This window comes from Polistes dominula, unplaced genomic scaffold (assembly GCF_049000335.1).
Source record: "Polistes dominula isolate Pdom_NZ unplaced genomic scaffold, Pdom_raw_medaka contig_22, whole genome shotgun sequence".
Lineage (NCBI taxonomy): Eukaryota > Metazoa > Arthropoda > Insecta > Hymenoptera > Vespidae > Polistes > Polistes dominula.
In genome coordinates this window covers 5,196,739-5,219,280 of record NW_028300966.1, presented here as the reverse complement: position 1 = coordinate 5,219,280, position 22,542 = coordinate 5,196,739, and the positions used below count along the sequence as shown (strand labels likewise).

The 22,542-nt window shown below is 33.7% G+C and overlaps 3 protein-coding genes across 11 annotated transcripts in view; 2 read left to right on the top strand and 1 right to left on the bottom strand.

Moving 5' to 3' along the window:
• The first annotated feature begins 1,484 nt into the window (after positions 1 to 1,484).
• On the top strand, positions 1,485 to 3,022 carry LOC149032490 (uncharacterized). The gene is made up of 2 exons (XM_089172889.1): positions 1,485 to 2,157; positions 2,555 to 3,022. The coding sequence occupies exons 1-2, from the start codon at positions 1,485 to 1,487 to the stop codon at positions 2,764 to 2,766; spliced, it is 885 nt and encodes a 294-aa protein (XP_089029015.1). The 3' UTR covers positions 2,767 to 3,022.
• Positions 3,023 to 3,090: 68 nt separating this feature from the next.
• LOC149032489 (uncharacterized) lies at positions 3,091 to 7,131 on the top strand. The gene is made up of 7 exons (XM_089173129.1): positions 3,091 to 3,113; positions 4,054 to 4,202; positions 4,474 to 4,600; positions 4,753 to 4,882; positions 4,999 to 5,174; positions 5,234 to 5,377; positions 5,484 to 7,131. The coding sequence occupies exons 1-7, from the start codon at positions 3,091 to 3,093 to the stop codon at positions 5,605 to 5,607; spliced, it is 873 nt and encodes a 290-aa protein (XP_089029255.1). The 3' UTR covers positions 5,608 to 7,131.
• dyl (transmembrane protein dusky-like) overlaps positions 6,615 to 22,542 on the bottom strand; it is a 38,469-nt gene continuing 22,541 nt past the window's right edge. For 7 of the 9 annotated variants that reach the window (XM_089173096.1, XM_089173097.1, XM_015330922.2 and 4 more), the window contains 5 exons: positions 19,014 to 19,100; positions 10,034 to 10,815; positions 9,631 to 9,948; positions 9,216 to 9,531; positions 6,615 to 9,060 (listed from right to left, as the gene is read on the bottom strand). In XM_089173096.1, coding sequence (XP_089029222.1) covers positions 8,653 to 9,060; positions 9,216 to 9,531; positions 9,631 to 9,948; positions 10,034 to 10,815; positions 19,014 to 19,100 — 1,911 coding nt within the window. In that variant the 3' untranslated portion in view covers positions 6,615 to 8,652. Of the gene's footprint in view, positions 9,061 to 9,215; positions 9,532 to 9,630; positions 9,949 to 10,033; positions 10,816 to 19,013; positions 19,101 to 19,698; positions 20,197 to 22,542 lie in introns of those variants that run through there. The other 2 variants (XM_015330927.2, XM_089173100.1) reach the window with 2 other exon arrangements.

The following is a 22,542-nucleotide window of genomic DNA, read 5'->3' as shown; positions in this document are numbered from 1 at the left end:
CTGATAGTTACAGTCGAGTTGTAGGTATCTTTAAACTATTGCAGTAATTCGAATAAAATCAAATATAGTAAAGATTGTTTTTTATCTGATACAATTATATCAAATCAATGTCAAGTTTCAAAAATATATTCAAGTTAGAGATTATGAAAGTATATATACTAGTTTGTTATTTTAACAGATCTATATAATTATACTATTAGTTAAGTTAATCGAATTTTTCCAAATCATAATTGTTAGATATAAAAGATACTTTTGTCATTACGATATAGATTTTAAACTCTACTAAATATTTTCATAGTTTCACGTGAAAAGATATAATCAATTGCAGATAAATACAACGACCTTCTTTTACTTCAACGATGTTCGTCGTATATCAATTTTGACTAGAGTAGGAGGGAGGATACGTTTAATTCGTTATAACTATCTCGCTCATTCTACCATACTTCTTACACTTCTCTATTCTCTCCCCCAACTTCTTGTCATATTCAAACCAATATCGCTGTTTCATTATGAAGCGAAAGAGAGAAGAGTGCATAAAAGTGTGGAGTCTTGTTTGCTAGGGAAATAAATTTCATAAGGCGCCATAAAGGCTTCTATAAATATTAGAAAGGCAGCCTTTTTTCCCCTCTTTTGTCGTGGTAAGGCTAACTGTTAGAAAATTGCTTTCGTCTTTTATACCCAACATTGGTGAATACATTTCTTCCAACAAGGTATAGGTAGTGCCACTATATCTTGTTTATTAATAGATCTTCAAACTCACATCAAACGAAGTAGCAAGAAAGTTGTTCTCATCGTGTAATCATTATTTAAAAATGAATCGATTAATTTCGTCGAAAATAAAACAAATGCTTGTTAAAAATTTTGATAGGTCGATCAATCGATTTAAAATGAAAATACGTTTATCGATAATAAACAGGAATTAAACCATGAAATGACAAAAAAAAATTACTTACATCAGAATAAAGGATTTCTTTCCAAACTTATTCTGATTTTACCCCTTCGATCGTTTTAAAAACGTTTTCTGACTGTTAACAACATCATATATATCTTTCAAGATCTCGCATCCCGATGAAATGTGTAAGGGATTACAGAGAAGTTCATTATGGTGATACTGTATTTTGTAAACGTAAGATTCTTTGTGGATTTTGTAAAGATGCTATCAATGACGCAGTTCGTTATTTGGTAAATCATCTTTTGCATTTATTTAATTCCATTAATTTTATGGAAATCGATAGAGATTAATATCTTTAATTATTATTTTTCATTTGATTCGAGTTTTTACCTCCGGTATGCTACGAATCTTTTTGCAAAGATGCTGAACATCTCCATGGATTGTGGAAACAATGGAAACGACCTAAAAGCAGCTCCATTGATGGCAACTATCTTACCAAACATCGATCATGGGTAAGATAAGAATTTATAACAATTGATCGATCTAAAAAAATACTCGTTTTATTAATTAAATATAAAGAATTTATGATTTAATGAATCTCGCTGTATATTTTGTCCACGAAGACTTATTTTATCAGAACGAAGAAAAAATCGAAGGCTACGTGGATCCGAAAAGAATTCACAAACACAAATACCCAATTAACGAATACGATGACCACGACGAGGAATATATTATTAGAAAAAAGGATAAATCTGACGCAAGATATTTGACTAAAAATCGAATTGGTCCAGATAAAAGAAGTGATTCGTTCGAAGTGAATAACTTCAAGGATGTTAAGATAAAAACAGATAGAAAGAAGGTTACAGGAAAAGAGGAGGACGATTCTCGAGGGAGATTGAATAGGAGGAGAGGTCAGGAACGTCCTGGCAAAATGATCCATGATCGTAGGAATGAAAAAATTCCTCTTATACGCCGACCTCGAGGAGGCTGGAAAGAGATCAAAAAGGACGAAGAAATGACTTCTCGTAGAAAGACTGAGAAGACTTATCGTCGATCGGGAGAAGGAAAAAGAAATAAAATGGGCTCGATAGTTGTGCCGAAAAAGGGAGATGTGCTTGACAGGCAAAGCGGATGGGCGTATCGTGACGGTGATGAAGAACCAAAATTTCTTACAAATCGTGAAAAACGAATGAATGTTCCCAAGAGATACGAGGCTAATGACCAAGTGTCAAATCTTCCATCTAAAAAAAAATACAATCAAATGGGTTAGCATTTTTCCTTATTTAGCGTAAAATACCAACCAAATACTTTCTTTTACCTTCTCTTTCTATTTTTCGCGTTACTTAGCAAAATCTTTTTTGTTTCATCATTAATCACATTTCGCCACGTAAGTTCGTTGCAATTCGATAATTTGTTAATCAATACAAATTTGATTCAATCACAGTGGTATTATAAGTAAAATGCAGTTTCTCCTTATAATCTTTTTTCGTTTTTTTTGTTTTCCCCTGTTTAATCGAAGTTTTACGAATGAATAAAATATAATTGTAGTTAGAAGATTGAAAGAGAAATAAAGAGAAAAAGAAGAGGAGGAGTGGGAGAGAAAAGATAAAATGATATTATTTAACTTACAATTAGGTACAGAAAAGTCAACGTTTAATTCAGTACTTGGAAATAGTTTCGATGATAAGGATATAAAGCGCACTAAATCAAGAGGTTCCAAGTTCATGGATTCAAGTTTAACCACTAATGAAGATTATACAAGGACGAACGAGTCACGTTATTGGAATATAAGACCGATTCCTTCGCAATCCTGTAAAAACGATATTGGTAAAAAAAAAAGAACAAACAAAAAAAAGAAAAGGTATACAAAATAAGAATAAAAAAAGAATTATTAACGAAGTACATTTCGAAACGAAAGTACGCGTGTACTACGATCGATCGATTGTCAATCGAGATTCCTTCGAGTGGTTGGCCAATCATATTTCGTAATTAACTCGCCGCATAGTCGAATAATGTGATTTGTAATGGCATCCGTGTGTATGCATATATCCTGTTTCATATCCTAGAGAGATTCCTACTTTGTAGGCTCTCCAAACACGATCGAATACCAATTATCGGACGAGCACTTCGTGAAGCTTGGTTGGACCGTATTGCCTATTAGGAAATTTATGAGGAAAATACCTCTCTACGAAAGCAAGATGGCAAAACCTCATTTGAACTGGTACATATATATTTACAATTCGCATTTCGATAATCACTTGTATTTCGATATTCCATTCCGTCTCGGTTTCTTCTATTATAATAATTTCACATTTTTTAACATTTGTTGTATGTAGATGGTATTTAAGAATTACACATTATACAATATTTTATTATACTTGCTCGTTAGTTACGGCCTACAACATCCCGAGAAGCTCGAGAGAACGCCCAGAATTCTTTCTTTTGCTATATTTTGTATTATAATTTCCCCTTTAAGAAAAGAAAAAAAATGCAATCACGGCCTAAATGAAATTAAAATGAACAAAATTAATGGATATTTACATATGTAGAAAATGCAGATGTCATTGGTCGCTCATAAAATAAAATGTTAGCTCATCGAATAAGGAAAAAAAAAACGAAAAAAAAATATTGAAAATAACTATGAAAATAAGAAGATATACATATGGGTAAACGAAAGGTACTCGCAATTAAATTAAAGTGCTCGTGTAATATCACGGGGATTTACATTAAAACTCTTTTACTAAAGGGTTCTAATTTGAAAAGATAAAGAAAGACGAGATGATAAAAACAAAAAAAATAGGTAATTTCCATAAACGACGTGCTACATTATAAAAGATCGAAAGAAGGTTGAGCTCGTAGAACGTGCCGGAATCTCGTTAACTCTCGTTATTACATTGTTCCTCGAGAATAACTTCTCTATTACTTACTAACGAGTTAACAATTAGCGCGGAATGGAATGGGATGGGGTGGGGCGGGGTGGCAATGGCGAAGGTGAAGGTACAAGTGGTAGGGGTTTTTAGAGGAAGAAGGATAGCGAAACTTAATAAGACGATATTAGCGAGAAGCATAGCGTTTTAATTTACTACGATGAGCGAACTTCTGCAATTTGTCGCAATTAATCGTAATACTCTTCTCTCGTGTCTATTCTTGGCTGTCTTCAGGTTCAAGAAAAACCGATACAAAAATAAAAGATATTACGAAAATGGTGTCACACCCTTCTTGACCTTCCACCCCGATTCAGCAACGGCCGAACTTTTTTATCCCAATGGTCAGATAGCCATCAAAATTGACAAACCGAAAAATCGAGAACGTAATTGATCCCCATCTACCGCTACAATTCGTATATAATATTCATCAAATATCAGATTTGTCCTTATCTTTTAATTCTTTCTCTGTTTCTTTTTTCATTTATATAGATTTAGATATGTATTTTAATATGCTTTGCTTTACTCAAAACATCCTCGATATTTTTCATCTTTTATTTTACTTTTTATACGAACTTAATTCCTTAAACATATTTATATTTTATATAAGATAAAAAAACAGGATAGGAAAGTACTCATAATTTAATGAATTTCAAGATGACACATATACCGTGTTCACACCAGGAGTCAACGACTTTGTGGGTATCGAGAAAAAGCAAAAATTAATTGCAATATTCGATAGTCTCGGCAACGGTATAATTCTAGACGAGAATGGCACTACGAGGTTCGTACAATTAAATAAAAAAAAAAAAAATTTTTAATAAAAACAATAAAAATGCAAAAGCGAAAAATGAAAAGGGGAAAGAAATTTTAGTATTTTTAATCAATGCTTTTTTAATCACAATCTATAACCCTCTTTCTTGATTATCTCCACAGACTTTCTTATAATCAGATCGGGGGTATTTGGAAGGATAATCCCGGAGGATTGCCTTTTCTATGGACCTGGAGTAGCAATGTCGAGGAACCTATCATAGAAAACGTATATTTGGTTGGTATATACTTATCATAATATTAAATATATATTTGTAAGTAGATATATATATATATATATATATCATCTAATAATTTATTATACTATATCATTAATAATTAATCATTGTTACGACATGATAAAATTTACAGGAAAAATCTACGAAAGAATTAGAAAAATTATTATTAACAAGCACAAAAACTCCGAGGATGAGAGAAAAAACGGAGATCACGAGTGTTGATCGAAAACCCGTTGTTAATCTTACTACTGCTGCTGCTGCTGCTGCTGCTGCTGTTGTCGAGGAACGTAAGGAATATCTCAAATCTGGGTACGCATACAATAAAAAAAGTAAATCAATTTACGTTAGAGTATAAATTATTGCTTAAGGTTTTTTTCTTTCTTGGTCAGATTGAAAGATGACAACAAAATTATAAAAATAATCTGTTTGAAGTTAAACAAATATCTAAGTTTTCGAATTCTTGATCGTAGAAATATCAGTTTAAAATTTTTTTCTGGCACTAGAAGCATGAGGTATGTATTGTAGAATAATAATTAGGACAATATGCAGATTTGTTTGGAAATAATCGAATGATATTATATATATATATATATATATATATATGTATATATATCATAGGATAGAGTTAGGAACAATATTAGATTATAATAAACAATTGACTTCATACTACGAAGACATGATAGATTGGAAAAAAGCTGTACAAAGGTACATACATTACGATACATTAGGATACAATTCATAAAATTACTTAACTTTTTATATACGTTTGTTTTCTTCCAGATGTAGATTCCAGAAATGTTGGAATAAGAACTTAGGAACCGATAGTAATACAATTAGAACGATTAATCAAGAGTAATCAAATATAGTATATAGATATGTATAATTAAAAGATTCGCGATGTTAGTCAAGTACTCTTATTTAAACTCTTATTTAAAAAGTATATATAAATAATTATTTTTTAACCTAATCTGTTAAACTAAAGTTAAACAATGGAGAAATTCGAAAGTGTTGTAAAATGCTTTATAGTATCTAGTAATTAAATTCCTTACTGCATCAACATATTTTTAACACAATATACATACCTTAATAAGCACTCGAGATAGATTTTCCACCTTTCCCATGATAAACATGATATTACCCAACGAACTATAACATCTCTATCGACTCTTACAAGGTAAAGGAAATTACCATGAGAAGGTAGTTACCGTAAGACCTTCTCCATATTGTCTATCCTCACTCATAAAGCAACAACATTTGCAACGATCTACAATGTATATAATGTTCTATCAATAAAGTCTATGTAGTTGCCTATTAAATTTACCATACCTGCTCGTTTCGCTATACTTTTTGCGTAACTATCGAGTCTAATTTTTACACCGTTAATTAATCGAATATTGAAACTAATGATCGATCATTAAAAATCATAATACTTAAGTCTTACAGTTTAACGACTCCATATATCTAATCGATCGCTTGTATTCTTTTTACATAAAAAAATAATGTATTTATATTATATATTTAGTATCTATCTACATATTATACATACAAACCCATACTCTTGCACCATATTTACATGCATGTATTTACATGTACATGTGATTTTCTCCATTCGTCAATCATATGAAAGCTTTAACTTGTTATTTATATTAATTAATTGAATTGAATAATGTTTGAACAAGTGTTTGATCTGAATTTTGTGTGTAATGAGTATTGACGGGAAAGAAATAAACACAAATGCCAAGGTAAACGTATAGATAAAAATGATCAATATAATTAAAATAATAATGAAATAATCGAAAATATAATTTCTCGTAGACGCATTCTCGTTATCATTTTGTTACGCGTACAGTATAAAACATATATGTACGTACAATAAATGTAAAGTCAGTTCGCGAGTATCGATGACACACGTTTCATCGTACATTCATTTCTGACCTGTATTTTCGTGTACCTTTTTAATTGTTCTTTGTTTTTTTCAAAAGAATAATGAACAAATAAATTAAAATAAAAAGAAAAATGAATATAAACCATATCTGTCCTTATGTATTATGGATTGTGCTTAAAACACATACGTAATGCAATATTCCCTAAACTGGGGAATATTTTCTTTGTTTTTTTTCTCGTTATAACTTAAACGCTAAACGAAGTATTATGAAAAGTATCCACATTAAGAGAGGACAAAATCGACATTGTGAGAAAAAAATAAATTAGGGTTAGATCGATCAATGGCTGAGAATGAAAATGATGATTGAGTGTGAAAAAGAAAGATAGAAAGAGAGAAGAAAGAGTATTCGTGTTGTTAAGAATAATATAAAAATATCGCGAGAGAGAGAGAGAGAGAGGACAAATAAATAGAAAAATTCTAAAATAATAATAAAAATAAGTCGCCAAATAAAGCGAACTTGGACGAACTTTCTGTGTTGGCGACAAATCACGAAGTTTGCGATATGTCTTGAGCTACCATGAAGGTGATACGAAATAACTCAAGTAAAACAAGAACACACAATTTGATATACATGTATAATATGTAAATATGCATGTACGAATTGTCTCATTTAAATCGAATATATTAAAGTACACATTTTCCTCGAATCGAGTGCCATGACAAATTGTTACGTGATAGAATCTAAATGTGACATACATGTGTTGATATTTTTTATCCTCAAATTTATTTTGTTTTAAGCTATCATATTATTACAAGAAAAAATATATAATATGATCGCAAAGACACCGATAGCCTAAATAAACTACAAATTTGTTTTATTTTCATCTTCGAACAAATTCAAATTAGTTTTATCAAATTTGTTCATATTACACTATTCAAGGGAAATATTAAAAGGTTCGATTTAAAACAAAAAATCTTACATACATGTGTATATGTATGAGTAAGTGAGTGAGTGAGTGTGAGCGAATGTATATATAAATAAGAAAGTGTACACGGGTGATGATCGAAAGCGCAGGATTCCGTGCGAAAATTTGTCAAAAGTTTCAAAAGACAATTCCGATAGCCTGCGATTTATGTACAATGTTTATAAAAAACTAATTTAGCCGATACTCCTGCGATCTTACAAAATTCATTGACAAAATCGCAAGTGTATTGACCACCTAGCATAGAAGATGACACGCTCGGCGAAAAACGTTACCTCGATTACGTGTTCTCTCGATCGATCGTGAAAACTACCGATCTTATTTTTTCGCTTATTATTTTAAAATAAATAAACAAAAGAAATAAATTATATATATATTCACAGTATATCGAGAAGTGTAGAAATACTTTGATTTAAGCATAGCTTATCAAAAATGCTTCCTAACATCAGAGTTTTCTTCTCATCGATTAACATCCGAGAAATTTGATCACGACGCGAACGAGGAAGTTTCCTTCGACTTCAAAAATCGATATGACCGAATTTCTATTCGAAGTATTTTGATATCTCTGTGGAGAATTTGATCGTACGTAAAGAGAAAAAGAAAAAGAGAGAAAGAGAGATAAGGAGATAGAATCCGAGAAGGAAGCGATTCGATAAGCGACGAATAAGAAGAAACGGGAGAATAAAAGAACGGATAGAAATAAAAAGCGAGAAAGAAAAAGAAAAAAGAAAAATAAGAAAAAGAATAAAGAGATGGAATCCCCGATAAATCTCGAGTCGTGAACGAAATAACGTCTCGACGAGCGGTCCCAAGGGTTCGTCCTTTCCTTTAGGATCGTCGACGTACCCTCCTTCCAACCAATCCTCATAAGAGGTCCTTATTCGAGGTCCTTCGAGTAGTTAGACGTAAGAACGTCTTCTCAATTGGCGACCTTGATGAACTCAGGATTCGGTACGGTACAATTGTCAGTGGCGTAGGCCGGATGAACGAAGGTACTTCCAATTGCAACGTTCTTCCGATCAACCGAGCGTACCCTGACGAAGAGGAAAGCAGCAACGAGAGATGCTACGACCACTACTAATAGCAACATCACCAGACCTCCAACGAAGCCTGGCAAACTCATACAAATCGTCTCAGGATCAGTCGAAGCGCTGGCGTTTTGTATTACGACAGTGGTATCGTTGTTAGAATTCGTCGTTCCCAATGCAAAATTCACGTCACCAGGTGCTACTACTTGAATAATTCTCGACGTGTTAACGTCCGTCATCTCTTGGGCAGCTCGTTTGTACACATGATTCGTGACTAGAGAGACTGTATGATAGAATGTCTGAAATCAAATTGATAATAATAATTAATGTTTTGAATCCTTGTCGAATAAATAATAAATAATAATTGTATAGAAGCGAATATTTCTATTGGATTATCAAAAATCAATATGAATAAATAGCGAAAATTTGTTAAAACAATATAATCGCAACTTACGTCATCGTCTTCCTCCAAACGATCGTGTCTTCGTCTCCGAGCTCCCCTAAGCTCGGCTGGAAAACCTTCGACCGACCTTGGTCGGCCTCCGAGAGTAGCTAGGTTACCCTCGAGCTCCTCTGAACCGGCCGTACCTTTTCTTTTGACAGTTTGATAAGCTCCAACTGGGTGACCGGGTAGAGGAGGCGGAGGGAGATGTATGTTATCATTAGAGCTCTGAGGTGAACTACTCGCCGTCGCATCGCCAGGCGTTGAACTTGGCGAGGATGAGGACGTTTGCGCTTGAGGTGCTGGGACTACATCTGGATTTGGCTCACTGATGGATTAAAGACACAAAAATAAACGCATAAATATGGGCAATAGATATTTTCCATCCGTAATGCAATGAATAGAAAATGAAAAAAATTTGTCTCACCTGTAAGCTCCAGCTGGTCCACTAGGATGCCTGGGATCGGGATAAGCAGGTGGTACACTGTACTCCGGCAATGGGGGTTGTCCATATTCGGAGGACACGCTTTGGTGGACCGGAGTACCGTAATCCTGAGATAAGGAAGCAGCGGGTGCACCATATTCCAAGCCCGGATGACCGCACTTCAGTTCGGGGCAATTGTAACGGCAGACTTGAATTACGCATTGGAAATGAACGTTCATACTGTCGGGGAATTTGAAGGCTTGGAAGTAAGCAAAACTGACGACAGAAGCGCTCGGTCCAAAATTCTTCACCTTGTGGAACCTTTTGAATGAAAAGGATAAAGCGATTGTTATCGATCGTTATTCATAGATTGCTAATGAGCAAAGCAAGGATACTGTATTCATACCTGGACATGATCTTAGGCCTGACGACGCACCCGTACTGATCGACCAACTGAATCGGTGCTCTTTTGCCGTCATGGGCAACACAGTTCCTGACCAGCATATCGAACTTATTTTCTACGTCCTTGATGGCTAATACCATAGTCATAGTCTGTCCAATTTTAACGATACCAGATACCTCACTGGCCCATGGTCCTTTGCCGACTTGTATTTGCATCCAACATTGTAGATTATCACCGAGGAAGTTAGCTGTTACGGCATGCAACATGTCTACTTGGAACGGCCTAAAGTTTACTTGCTTCTCGTAATAATCGTACCAAGTGCAACGAAGTTTTCTTGCTTGGTCCCAGACTTCTTGGACATAACGATCGTATTGAACTATGATTGTGTTCTCGACGTAACTACCCGATGGCGTGGGTGCTCCGTAAGCGGCTACGTTGTGATTTGCCGAAGACGTCATGCCACACGAATTCAAGAAGATCTCAAAAGTTGCACTCAAATGGCCAGTGCCTGGTTTTAGATGAACACAATGGGGATCCGAATAAAAGCCCTTGCTGAAGATCATACCGTAAAAAGGTCGATCGAACTCGATGTTGACCCGCATATGCGTCTTCTCACATTGCACCTGTAGATGTTTTATCTGCGGTGTGTCGGGTGAAGCCAAAGGCCAATTCTCTTCCGCTCCGTGCGATGTGGGAGGTCCATATTGCGCTGGTGGGCCGTAAACCGATCTGTGCTCCAATGGCAAAGCGCTACTGTCGACAAGTGGTGCTTCGCATTTTACACCCTACAAATTTCATCATTTTATTATATCTTTATGTACTTTAAATATTATATTAACCTACTGCATAAATTATAGAATATGTGATATATGAACGAAATACATCATTAAGTGTACATTTTATTATTTTCTTTACAAACATAACAAACATGCAATGTAATATTAAAACACGTACGTAATTAATATTTTATCTCTTAACTCGTTACTATGTACCTAAATATACATAATATTAATTTTTAAATTCTTGTAAGGATATCTCATTGTACCGCTAACTTCCACGTATAACTAGCTACTACTCCAATGCCCTAAACCTACAAGGCACGTCCTAAAAATCCGCTCGACGCATTTCGAAATGCACTTGGCTATTATAACGGCAAAAAAGACGGTCAAGTCGATAAAAATTTAGGCAATACGTGTTAAGGACCCTTCTTTTTGAAGAGGAACGATCGCATGGAAATGGACAAAGCGGAGCAAAAACTAACATTATGAATTCATTGAGCGTCAACGACCATTGCAATCTTTCGTGGAATGCTAATCGAACTTGCGTATCACTCGGCGAACACTCTACGTCCGTGATTCCTTGGAATTCTCTTTTACCGACCTTGACGTCTATCCCCGCAAATTTGACGATCTGAACATTTTAATAGATTTTTAGATTACAATGTTCTCTTATGTTAAACAACTGAGGTAAAAAGAAACACCAAATATTGCTTTAATATACCAATCTTTTTTAAGAGTAAACTCTATACTATATGAAACATATCGATTTATTCGTCATCAAGATAAATCAATAGAATCAATATCAGATCAATATCAATCAGAATATTTGTGTTGTTGATGTTTTAATTTAATTATCAATCAATGAGTTATAATCAATGAGAATCTTCGATTATATTTAACGATTTAAAGCTTAAAAGAAGTTGATGAAACGCTATACCGTAGGTTTCATTGGCAGTGGTAAAACGTTTTGTCAGGTTCTAACCTGACGAAGTGAGTCACTCTAATGTGGAGCATGGCTGTAACTGTTTGCTAGTGCTCTTACCCTTAGATAGAAAAGGCCGCTTTTCTAGATACGTACTAGAACAACCGAGGTACTAACATGTGCGGTCGACGATTAGTCTGACTCTTTACAAAGTTTCCAAAGAAAAACGAGTTCGACTTGTTCTCATCGCTTTCGGAAAAGAAAATACTTACACGTGTATAACTATACATATACATGTAACCGACAGTGCGTTTCGATTCACGTAGATTTAGGACTCGAACTCTAAGAAAAATGCCGGCAGCCAAGCACAACCAACGCCCCGTAGGCGATTTCGCATTCTAGGTTAATACGATTGACATATGTATGTATGCGCTAGGTAGGTAGAATCCTCTTAACTTATCCAAATCGATGATCGATTAAGGCCACTAAACATTTACATTTATCGTCAAAAATCAAATTGACCAACTCCCCGATAAAATATCCAATCATACACATTCTTTCAATTATGCTGAACCTATGTACATATATATCTGACTGTTTGAACCGGTCTGGTTAGAATTTTATCATTTTAATACTGCAATTAATATCTTACATTATAAAAAATATCGCGATATTCATAATATATTAACCATTATAGACTCTTAATCAGGTAATAGAAAATAATATAACTGTTAAATATGAAAATACAAAATTTATGCTACGATTTAATTCAACAAAACACTAATATTTTAAACTGTTCTAAATTATTCACAACAATTCTAAAACTCAACGATATTCGATTCGAATATTTTCATAAACTCGATATTAGCGGGCGCATGTGTAACATGGTTTTTTTAATGCAAGAAATAGAAGGAAGTCAAAGAAAACGCGTTCTAAGATAACTGTATACGGGGCTGACTGGTCTTACGGATAAAGGTACGTTTGCGCAGGGGTTTCAACATAAGTTTCAACACACGTATTCATCTACAGATTTCAATTGAAATTTTAATAAAGACGTTTGCGATTATTCGAGAAATCTAGAGAAATATATAAACGAACATATATAGGTATACAAAATGGAACACGTGTTAATCTTTAATTGTAAAACATATTCGAATCTCAAATACGTATGAGTTGACAATTGAGATTAAAATGTTAAATCCTTAATCAAAAGGAGAAAAACTGGAGCGAAGAGTCATAGACTCTATAGGAGTACGAACAAGTATAAAAAGAGAGAGATAGAGAGAGAGATAGAGAGAGAGAGTAAGAGAAAGAAAGAGATCAGTCGAGATGTGCCGTCACAGGCGGACGACAGAGGAGGCCGATTCACGTTGAACAGGAAATACGCGGTTCGCACCTTCATTGGCACCAGGTCGTTCGTACGCATACTTGCTAACCGTCTTGTTCTACTTACACCTGCATTCGATCCGCTTACAAAGACTTTCCCAACAGAAAGTTAAGAATCGTGATTGAACGACCCTACGAAATCAGAACTTTTTACAAAGGTCCAGAATCCTGATCAAATTTTATTTCATATTTTAATAATAATTGCAATATCTTTCAACAAAGTTTCATCCAAGAAGAAATAATTATTACATACTCCAAGTAACTTTTGAAAAAATATGAAACTATATTATTTCATACCGTTATACTCGTACTAAAAATATAAAATAAGAATCAAGAGGATAACTATATTGATCTTGTTATTTTAACAATTGTAAAATAATCATCGGTATAATGTTTATTACATTACTCTGTAAACGATTATACATTTTCTTGCAAATTTGGTAGACATATTTTAAAAAATGAAATGAAAAATTTGAATTGGAAGCGGATCGATCGGATAATAATAGGAAGATGAAAATCGTTAAAACGAATTATAAAAATTTCTAAGGATGTTAACTAAGGAGAAGTAGTAAGAAGCTAACGACGATTTCACTTTTCCATTGTTATCCTCGGATGACCTGACTAGCCATATTGTTCCTACACCGGACACACTTTCACTAAATCGCACATACCAAACGGGCTCATACTTAATTATCGCAAACATTCGTAAGTAGTTTACCGTTTAGTTACTTCCACTTTTAAAATTATCCATTTAGATAGCGCGACTGGAATATACAATAATATTACAAATGTTATTACTGATTGTGAAAGTGAACGAAAATAAAATATGAAGAAAGAGATAAGCGATCATAAAAAAATTGTATTTTCGTTTAGTCTTAGAAAACGATTAACGAATGCGTTGACTCGTTTTCTTTAAAAAAAATGGTAGAAACTATTAAACCGTAGAGAAAAGAAAATATCGTCGTCGTTGCTTTGTCGTCGTCGTCGGTTATGATAGCGAAAAAGTAGGCCAAGTCAGTTGGTTAAAGTTGAGCAACATGCGTATCACGCACGCACATGTTTTACAATAATACAACTATTGTATACTTAATAACGTCGTTCGTCAAAAAAATGTAATGAAAAATATTACGTTAAATATAGTTGATGATACAATTCGAAAAAAAGCGATCAATTAAGAAAAAATCGCTAGAAGAAGAAAAATTTATAATCGTTTCAATTCGATCACGTGTCGATTATCATATATTTTAATTAATTTCTAACTTGTAATAATAATAATTTCAAATAGTTTAAAAAATTACGAAGTGATATTAAAAAAGAATTTAATAAAATCATCATTATATATAAGACAATTCTATTCGTTTAACGTTTGAAGCTTATCGTATTCATTTACCACTGCGTTCATCTAATAAGCTAGAAGGCAATTTAACGAATCGCACCTCCGAAAAGCTTAGAATAAAGTCGGCTTTTAAATCGAAACTCCTGAGTAAGGTTTGACACCGCTTTAATGTCACAAACGCAAGAAGCTGAAGGCGATCTAATTAAAAGGAAACGATCAGAGGAACCCTGCACAAAGAACGTACTGTGAGAACCAAGTCGGGAGAGTTAACCGGTGTTGCCTTCTTTTGAGAATAGAACTCTCCATTTGGGATTTTAATTAAAAGAGAACATTGCCCCATGCCCTTGCGGACCAGACGAAACGAGCTTGCATTAAGGACGCGTAAAACGTTTTTCCGGAAAAACGGAAAGAAAAATCATTCGCAAAGAAGATTTTCTAAATCTAATTTCATCTTTGTCAAATAATCACAACTAGAAGTAACGTGAAGATTATTGTTTGGAATTAGTAGAAAATAAATATTATTTAAATGAATTTTTTAACTCAAATAATACGACTGATTGTGAAATATTTGTCTACTTATGTGGTATATATATGTATATATTTCCTTACGAGAATATTGTACGAATACAATATTAATGCGATCTATTTTGTAATATATTCTAAAAAAAAGAGTTTATAAATAAAGGTTATTATTAATCGAGAACGGCTCGATTTTCTAAGTCGTTAATATCGAATTACGAGATGATCACGAACGAAGCTCGAGACTAAACAACCTATTCAATGAAAAAGCATCTCTTTGTGGTCGTCCGCAAAATTGCACGTTCAGTGTCGAACCACCGAGAGCGTGTTCTTTTTCCTATCCATTATGATTTACCAATCGTGGTTTTATCGTTTCATTACACAATTCTATCTTATACAATGAATTTTCACAAATATTAATATTCATTTGGTACAAATTATATGTTGATTTATATGCCGTTCAATTTTATTTCCATATCTCCTCGACAAATTTTATTCTTCAATCTCTATTCGAGTTTGCGTGAACTACGTTAAATGCATAAGAATGAAGCAGGAAAAAAAAGAAGAAAAAAAAATTATTTTCCAGATCTATGTAACACAGTATATCCTGGAAAGTGCAGAGAAATCGAGAGAATAATGGATGCCTCTGCCGACATTTGGGAACTAGCGTTGAACTACTCCCACGATAAATTAGTGGCCTATGTTGGTTTCGTTCTAATTATAAGCTTACGTTACAAACATTTTCATCCGCTCGATAAAGACAGAAAGAAAATAAAGAAAAAAGAAAATAAGAGAGAAAAAAATTGCCGTTTCGCGGAAGCTACTAATGACGACGCATTCTAACATTTTCCCCTTTTTTCTTTTTTCCCTTGCGAAAGAATAAGCAAAAAAGTTATCTCTACCGATAGAAAACCATATCCTTTGTTTCTTTCCCCCAAAAAAAAGAAATCTTCGAAAAAGAAATTCAGCCTATTAACGATCCATTAGATCGACAAATTTTTCCATTTTTCTCATCACAATCAAAAAGAATTACATATTACTAGTTAAATCAAAAACATTCGTAAAAGTATATACAACTTTCTAATTATTTCTCTTTATAAGAAACTAAACAACATTGATCGATAAGCCTTATGTTATAAGATAAAAGAAAAAACAGAAGAAACCATAAGAATATTTATTTTTCTTCTATACTTTTGACACGAACACTGCATGCCTACAACTTTCGTAAATGTTGCACATTATACGGAATGTTAATGTTAAAATATTAAATTTATTGCGTCATGCGTACGTTAGATTTTCTTTATCGGGCGGATGAAGATGACAAAGGCACAACTAATCGGTGCGATAAGCTGTGTAAGATGAAAACTGCAGAAAGAAATCGGAGGATAAAAGGTATAGGGTTTCAGCCAAAATAGGCGGCCGATAAAGACAGTCGAAATAAAGAGTGGAAATGCAGTAGACATAATAGAGAGTCGATACACGACTGTCGAAATAAACGGTTGATATAAGGGAGTCAAACGATCGTCGTTATAGAAGAAGCATGTAATGCAGCATAAATGCATTTTAAATAAAAAATTAATTTAACATAACAGAAAATTTAACAGTTAAATTCAAATACGTGAAATGAGAAAACGAAGTGTGCTGGGTTTCAAACGACGTTTAATAATAAGAAGAAGAAAAAAGAAGAACGGAAACAGAAAGAGAAGGGTTTGTGGGGAGTGGTTTAGGGAGTTAGGGGAAGGGGGATCAGTGTTAGAAAAGGACAAAGGAGAGGTTTCCCGAGAAAGAAAGCTACTACACACCAATACAGAAAGAAAGAAAGAAGTTGTTGTTGATCCTCTCTGGTGCAAGTCGACTAGAATCGTCCACGCTCCGCTACGTATTGCTCCGCTACGCATCACGTCTCGAGCCACCTCTCTCATACGTTGCGAGAGAAAGAAAGAAAGAGAGAGAGCACCGTCTAGAGAGTAGAGTCAAAAGAGGGCAATACGTCCGACGCGTTGACCTACTATCTCCGCTCCGCCGCGCACCGCGCGCCGGGCCAAATAGCTTCTTCCTTCAGCAGTATTTTCTTTCCTTTCCTCATTCATGCACCGATCGCGTATTCGATCGTACTTATTCAATATATATACCCTATAAGTTTGAGTAAACCTAGACCATACATCATCTCGTAAGTATACAGTAACAGTATTCTACAATTTATTTGTAGTTTTTTTTTATAGTTTCAATTATATCAATTGAAACAAGACTCTCCCCCATTAACTCATATGCATACGTTATTTCAATTAAGTCTCTCTGGATACTATGTTGCGAGCTTGATCATAATTGTTGATAGACACGAATATGATGTTATCGTTTGACCAAACAAAATAAGAAAACTTTTTTTCTATTCAAGAGAAAATAGACAAAACAAATATAACAATTGATAAGAATGAAATAATGTATGTCGCTTATTATGTTAATAGTCTTTGAAAAAAATAAATTTATTGAATCGCATTCGAAAAAAGTCGAGTCGAATTTGAAAAGGTACTCAAACGTTCTCTAGGGCGAATGGTTTTGTTAGTTCTATTATCATGACGTTTATCAGGAATTATTCGTTGTCAAAAGAAATCGCAAATACGTTCGAATGTATCCACGAATTTTGTGGCTTTGTTGGTTGTATATAGAAATATATATATACATATGTAGCACAAAAGATGGCCTGCGGCAATATAAGGGATTCATCTAGAGTCCTCTTGGCTCTTTCTCGTATCGATTCCAGAGCAACAGCACGTGGCGTGTTACGGATAGCGGCTCTCTCTCTTTCTCTCTCTTTTTCTCTTTTTCTTATGAATGAGTGATACTGAATTTTCCGGTTTTCCAAGAACAAAAAAAAATGATACGCAACTTGTACGATTAAACAATAAAACGTTTTGATCCAACTTCTACTAATGACTACAAAAGTGTGCTTAAACATTATAAGTATAAATAATAATGATCAAAATAGAAATATTAAATTAGCGAAATTTATTTTCTCTTCTTTTTATTTAGAAATATTTCAAGTTATAGTAAAATACATTGTTATTATAAATATCTGTCATAAAAGAATATCTATGTATTGTTTAATAATTTTATAATCATATTGACAAAACCTATATGATGTAAATGGTCGATAATACGATTATTATAATTTGTTAATACGATTGTTGTACATTGTTAATACGATTAATTAATAATGAACTTTTACCAAAAATGAAAAAATATCTATCATAAAAAATAGTAAACCATTATTAAGGGCCTACGATCATTTTTCTGTAGCAAAGTCTTCACGGTCTCGCTTTAGTGAAATTTCATCGGATATTAAACACGATGCGAGGTCGATAAACGCACGGACAATATTTGCGGGAGAGCGTGAAATAATCCCAGTAGCCATAGGAAAAGCTCATAAAATAGATTCACCGGATTCACGCGAACGCAACGTAGCGGTGTTCGCGTTAACGACCGGTCCTGTCACTCCAAGGGAGAAATGTACAACGGACTCCTTGCTAACCAACTACTAAACGTAAATGACAACGACAATGACAACGCATGACGAGGTTCGATGAAAGAAAGAAAAAGAAGAAAAAAAGAAAAAAGAAAAGCAAGAGAGAAAGATAACGTCTTAAAGAATTCAAGAAAACTAAAAAGATAATATATAAAACTGGCTGGGGCTTATCGTTGGATTATCAAGTAGTATACCATGTGCAACAAAGAGACCATTAAGCGTAACCGTTTTTATCTACAATTAACGAATTAACGGTAACTAATTATTTCTTTTCTAATTTCATTTCACTCATAGCCTAATAATTTTGTTCCAAGCAACAAAACAGTAGGATATATCTATTAATACGGTACCAATGATATTACAGAAAACTTATTTAGCAAGTGGAAACTTGTTACAAATAAATATGATTACTTATTTTATTTTGAACTATCTCAACAACCGAAAATGATTAAAAATCAACGACGAGAAGAGAAAATCTAAGAATAATAAATAGAAATGAATTTGATAAATATACTCACGGCCAGGAATAGTAAAGACAGCAATAAGATAAAGGCCCTCTTTCGTATACTCCGCCACGTCCTCTCCATCGTGTGTTCGTTTTTTCTCTGTAATAAAAAAAAAAAAAAAAACAAAAAATATAATCAAGTTAAAAGGAATCGTAGAAGATGCAGTTCGCGCGCGCGCGTTCGCGTTATTATTTTACTCGTTTGAATCCATATACTTTGTAGAGAATTGTCACCGACAATAGAAGAAAGACAGGAAATAAATAAATACGCACGAAATATAAATAAGATGAAAAAGAAAAATAATAAGAAGAGGGAGTGCATTTGTTAACAATCGTCGCCAGCCGGAAGCACAAGTAGCACGTCTACCTGTCCGATCTTCTCCGAAGGATATTACGCAACGCGCATCCGACCTACTTCCTTCGAAATCGTTGCCTTTTATTAAGAAAGGATAAGAAAATGTTTAAACGTTCGAAAGCTTTTCTCCAATCTACCTTTTCGTAATATGAAATAATTTAATGATTATACATTATATATATATTTCCGCAAACGTGATGTAACCTCACATACGTTTCTCAATATTGATAGTATAAGAGAATGAAAAAAGAAAGATAAAGCAACATTCCAAATATTTAGAAAGAAAATGAAAAAATAAGAGAAGAAATTTGTCATTTATCGCTGAACGTTGGAAGATTCACACCTGGCTCCGCCAAGTCCTACGATAATCCTTCTTGTTTTTCTGCTTTGCTCCGTTTTTATTCTTTTGTTTTTTTCTCTCTCTCTCTCTCGCCCACCCTAAACAACGACGAGTCACACCTGTCGCACGAAACGAAGCGTTTACTAACAGTTGATCCTCATCAGGCCATTCTTTTCAACGACGTTTTGACAAGAAAAAAAAAGGTTGCGCGCGCGCAATATAGGAAGAATGAACGGGCCCAGAGGTGGCTGTCCTGGCCGACGGGGACCGACTGAAGGTGCGAGCAACGCTCGTCTCGGCCACGAGCCACGTCCCACTGACCTACTGACGATCTCGATCGTTCCTACTGTGCCACCTTTCTTCCCACCATTACTACTATAATACATACAATTCCACCACTACCACCATAAGCTGCACATCGCGATCAAGCAACTTCGAGTACCCATCTCTACGTCGGAGCAAGGTGCAAACAGACCCAACGTTGTTGTCATTTCTACTACCCTCCCCTTTCCTTTGTCCCCTGTCCCTGGCCTCCCCCACTCGTTCCACCTCCTTTTGCCGGAGTTTGTTCTCTTTATTTTTCTTTCTCAACGAATGTATTATATAAAAGAGGTAAGATTCAGTACACTCGTGGCGTGAAGAACTTATTTTCAATTCGCAATAATCTATTTTGATCCTTTTTTTTACCGTTAAGAGGCATTTGCTTTCACCGAAACGAGTAGGGTAAATAAGGGGAGGGGAGAAGGAGGAGGGGAGGGGAGGGGAATCGACGATAAACAAAATCTTTATGGTTCGATAATAAATGCAGTCATTGTAATATCTTTTTCTTCGTACAGACTCATTCTTAAGATAGTTAAATTGTGAATAATTACAATGACTAATCAATTTAATGACAAAATTATTCACACTGAGATATAATGGTTTTCATTTCGTTGAATAATTCATTAATTAGGTCAAATTTGTGTTAACGTTATTAGAAGGATTAAATATCATTTATCATTTAAATAGCGTTAAAATTTGTACAGATATTACGATCAAAAATTCTATAAATGATGCGAAACAAAGGAAAAAATGTTACGTGTTACAATGTCACTTTAAAATGTTGCAATTAATTATTAATTCCGTAATTAATAATAGATACGATATTATTATATTTTATTTTCCTTGTAGAACAAGGATAAACGTCTAAAGCAATAATAAATCCAACGAAATCTTCCGTAACGATCATAATTCGTATTTACACATCTAATTGTAAGTTTCATTTTACTTAATATCAATCTGAGAGTTTTAATTCAAAGACTTTCTAAGAGAATTAATGGAAAACATTCTACAAACACTTTAAAGTATACTGCTAAAGATTATACATACTTCCATTTTTAATAAAATTACATTTATCCTTACTTTTCCGAATAGTTTAAGTATATGTTTATTTATATTAAATTGTAATATAAATAAAAAATTAAATGTCGAATTTCAAAAATCGTTTTGTTTTCTTTCTGTAAAATTTTTCACAGGTAGAAAATATAGCACAGCATATCTCATGAGTATGTATGTATTTGACACTTGCATAATTACACAAAAACGATAAGAAGAGACTTTTGAACGAATCAACGAGCAACGCACCGACCTAAATTTCTCACCCGCATAATGCTCACTCGTCCATCCGGAAGTGTCTTATGATAGTCCGTTTACAAGGACTCAATCCTTTTACGGCTTGATAATAAGTGAAAGCGCGAGTGAACGTTTCAATATTCTCCTACTGTATATTCCGCCTACTTTGAAGGACACTTTGTAACATTTTTAAAAAGCACAATGTAAATTTAGAAAACAAAGGTTACATTTTAGTCATGAATTTTCGTAATTATTAAAAAGGCTATCTTAAAATAATGTTTTCTTTAAAAATTAAAATAATTCTCTCTCTCTCTCTCTCTCTCTCTCTCTCTCTCTCTCTCTCTCTCTCTCTCTATTGAAAACATTTGTCATAACTGACATTAAGGCCTTATTTAATTACTCAAGTGTTTTCAACCTTGTATATTATATAATTCATACATAGTTTATCGAAGAAGAAAACTATAAGGGATAATTTAATTATAATTTTCTACTAAAAACTTTTTGACCAGGAAAAAAGCAATAGGAATCTTACTCAATTGAAAAACGTTAAGGTTTAACTTGAAAGAGAAAAATGGTGATGTCAAATTGAAAATAATAATACAAAGTATAATATTAGGGATCGAGTCGATCATTCAATGGGAAAAATAACGTGTCGATCGAAAGAGAGTGGAGGACCAGTAAAATCGAAGAGAAAAGGTTATTCGTGTTCGTGAAACAAGTTGTTGAGAACTAACACGATGTGATCTAAAAAAGACACAGTAGAAAGGCGGGCTATTGGGAGAAAGCGGCCCCAAAAATAATTTCTCTGTAGCTCAGCAAGCCACTGAAAATAGATAACATGAACAGCTTGTCAACGTTTTATCCTAGAATTTCCTTATAAAGAATCAATTACTGAAGTAACGATTTTGTGGTGGCCAAAATTAAAAGTACTTTACATCTCTGATTTCATGCTCTAGAAAATTAATCAATACTGTTATTTACATCAAATCGATTAATGACAACATCATTGTTGTTTATATATATAATGACAACAAAAAATATCACAACATTTTCCTAAATCAAACGACATAAGTAACTATAGGAATATAAATCTAATTAAGAAATTATAATACGAATCTTTAAAAAAAAAGAAGAATAATAAAAATAAAAAAAGAAAAAACAAACTATTTGAAGTCTTGCGTCAGAAAAATGTACTAATTTGAAAAATTCAGAAATTAGATTCTCGGAAACATGGTA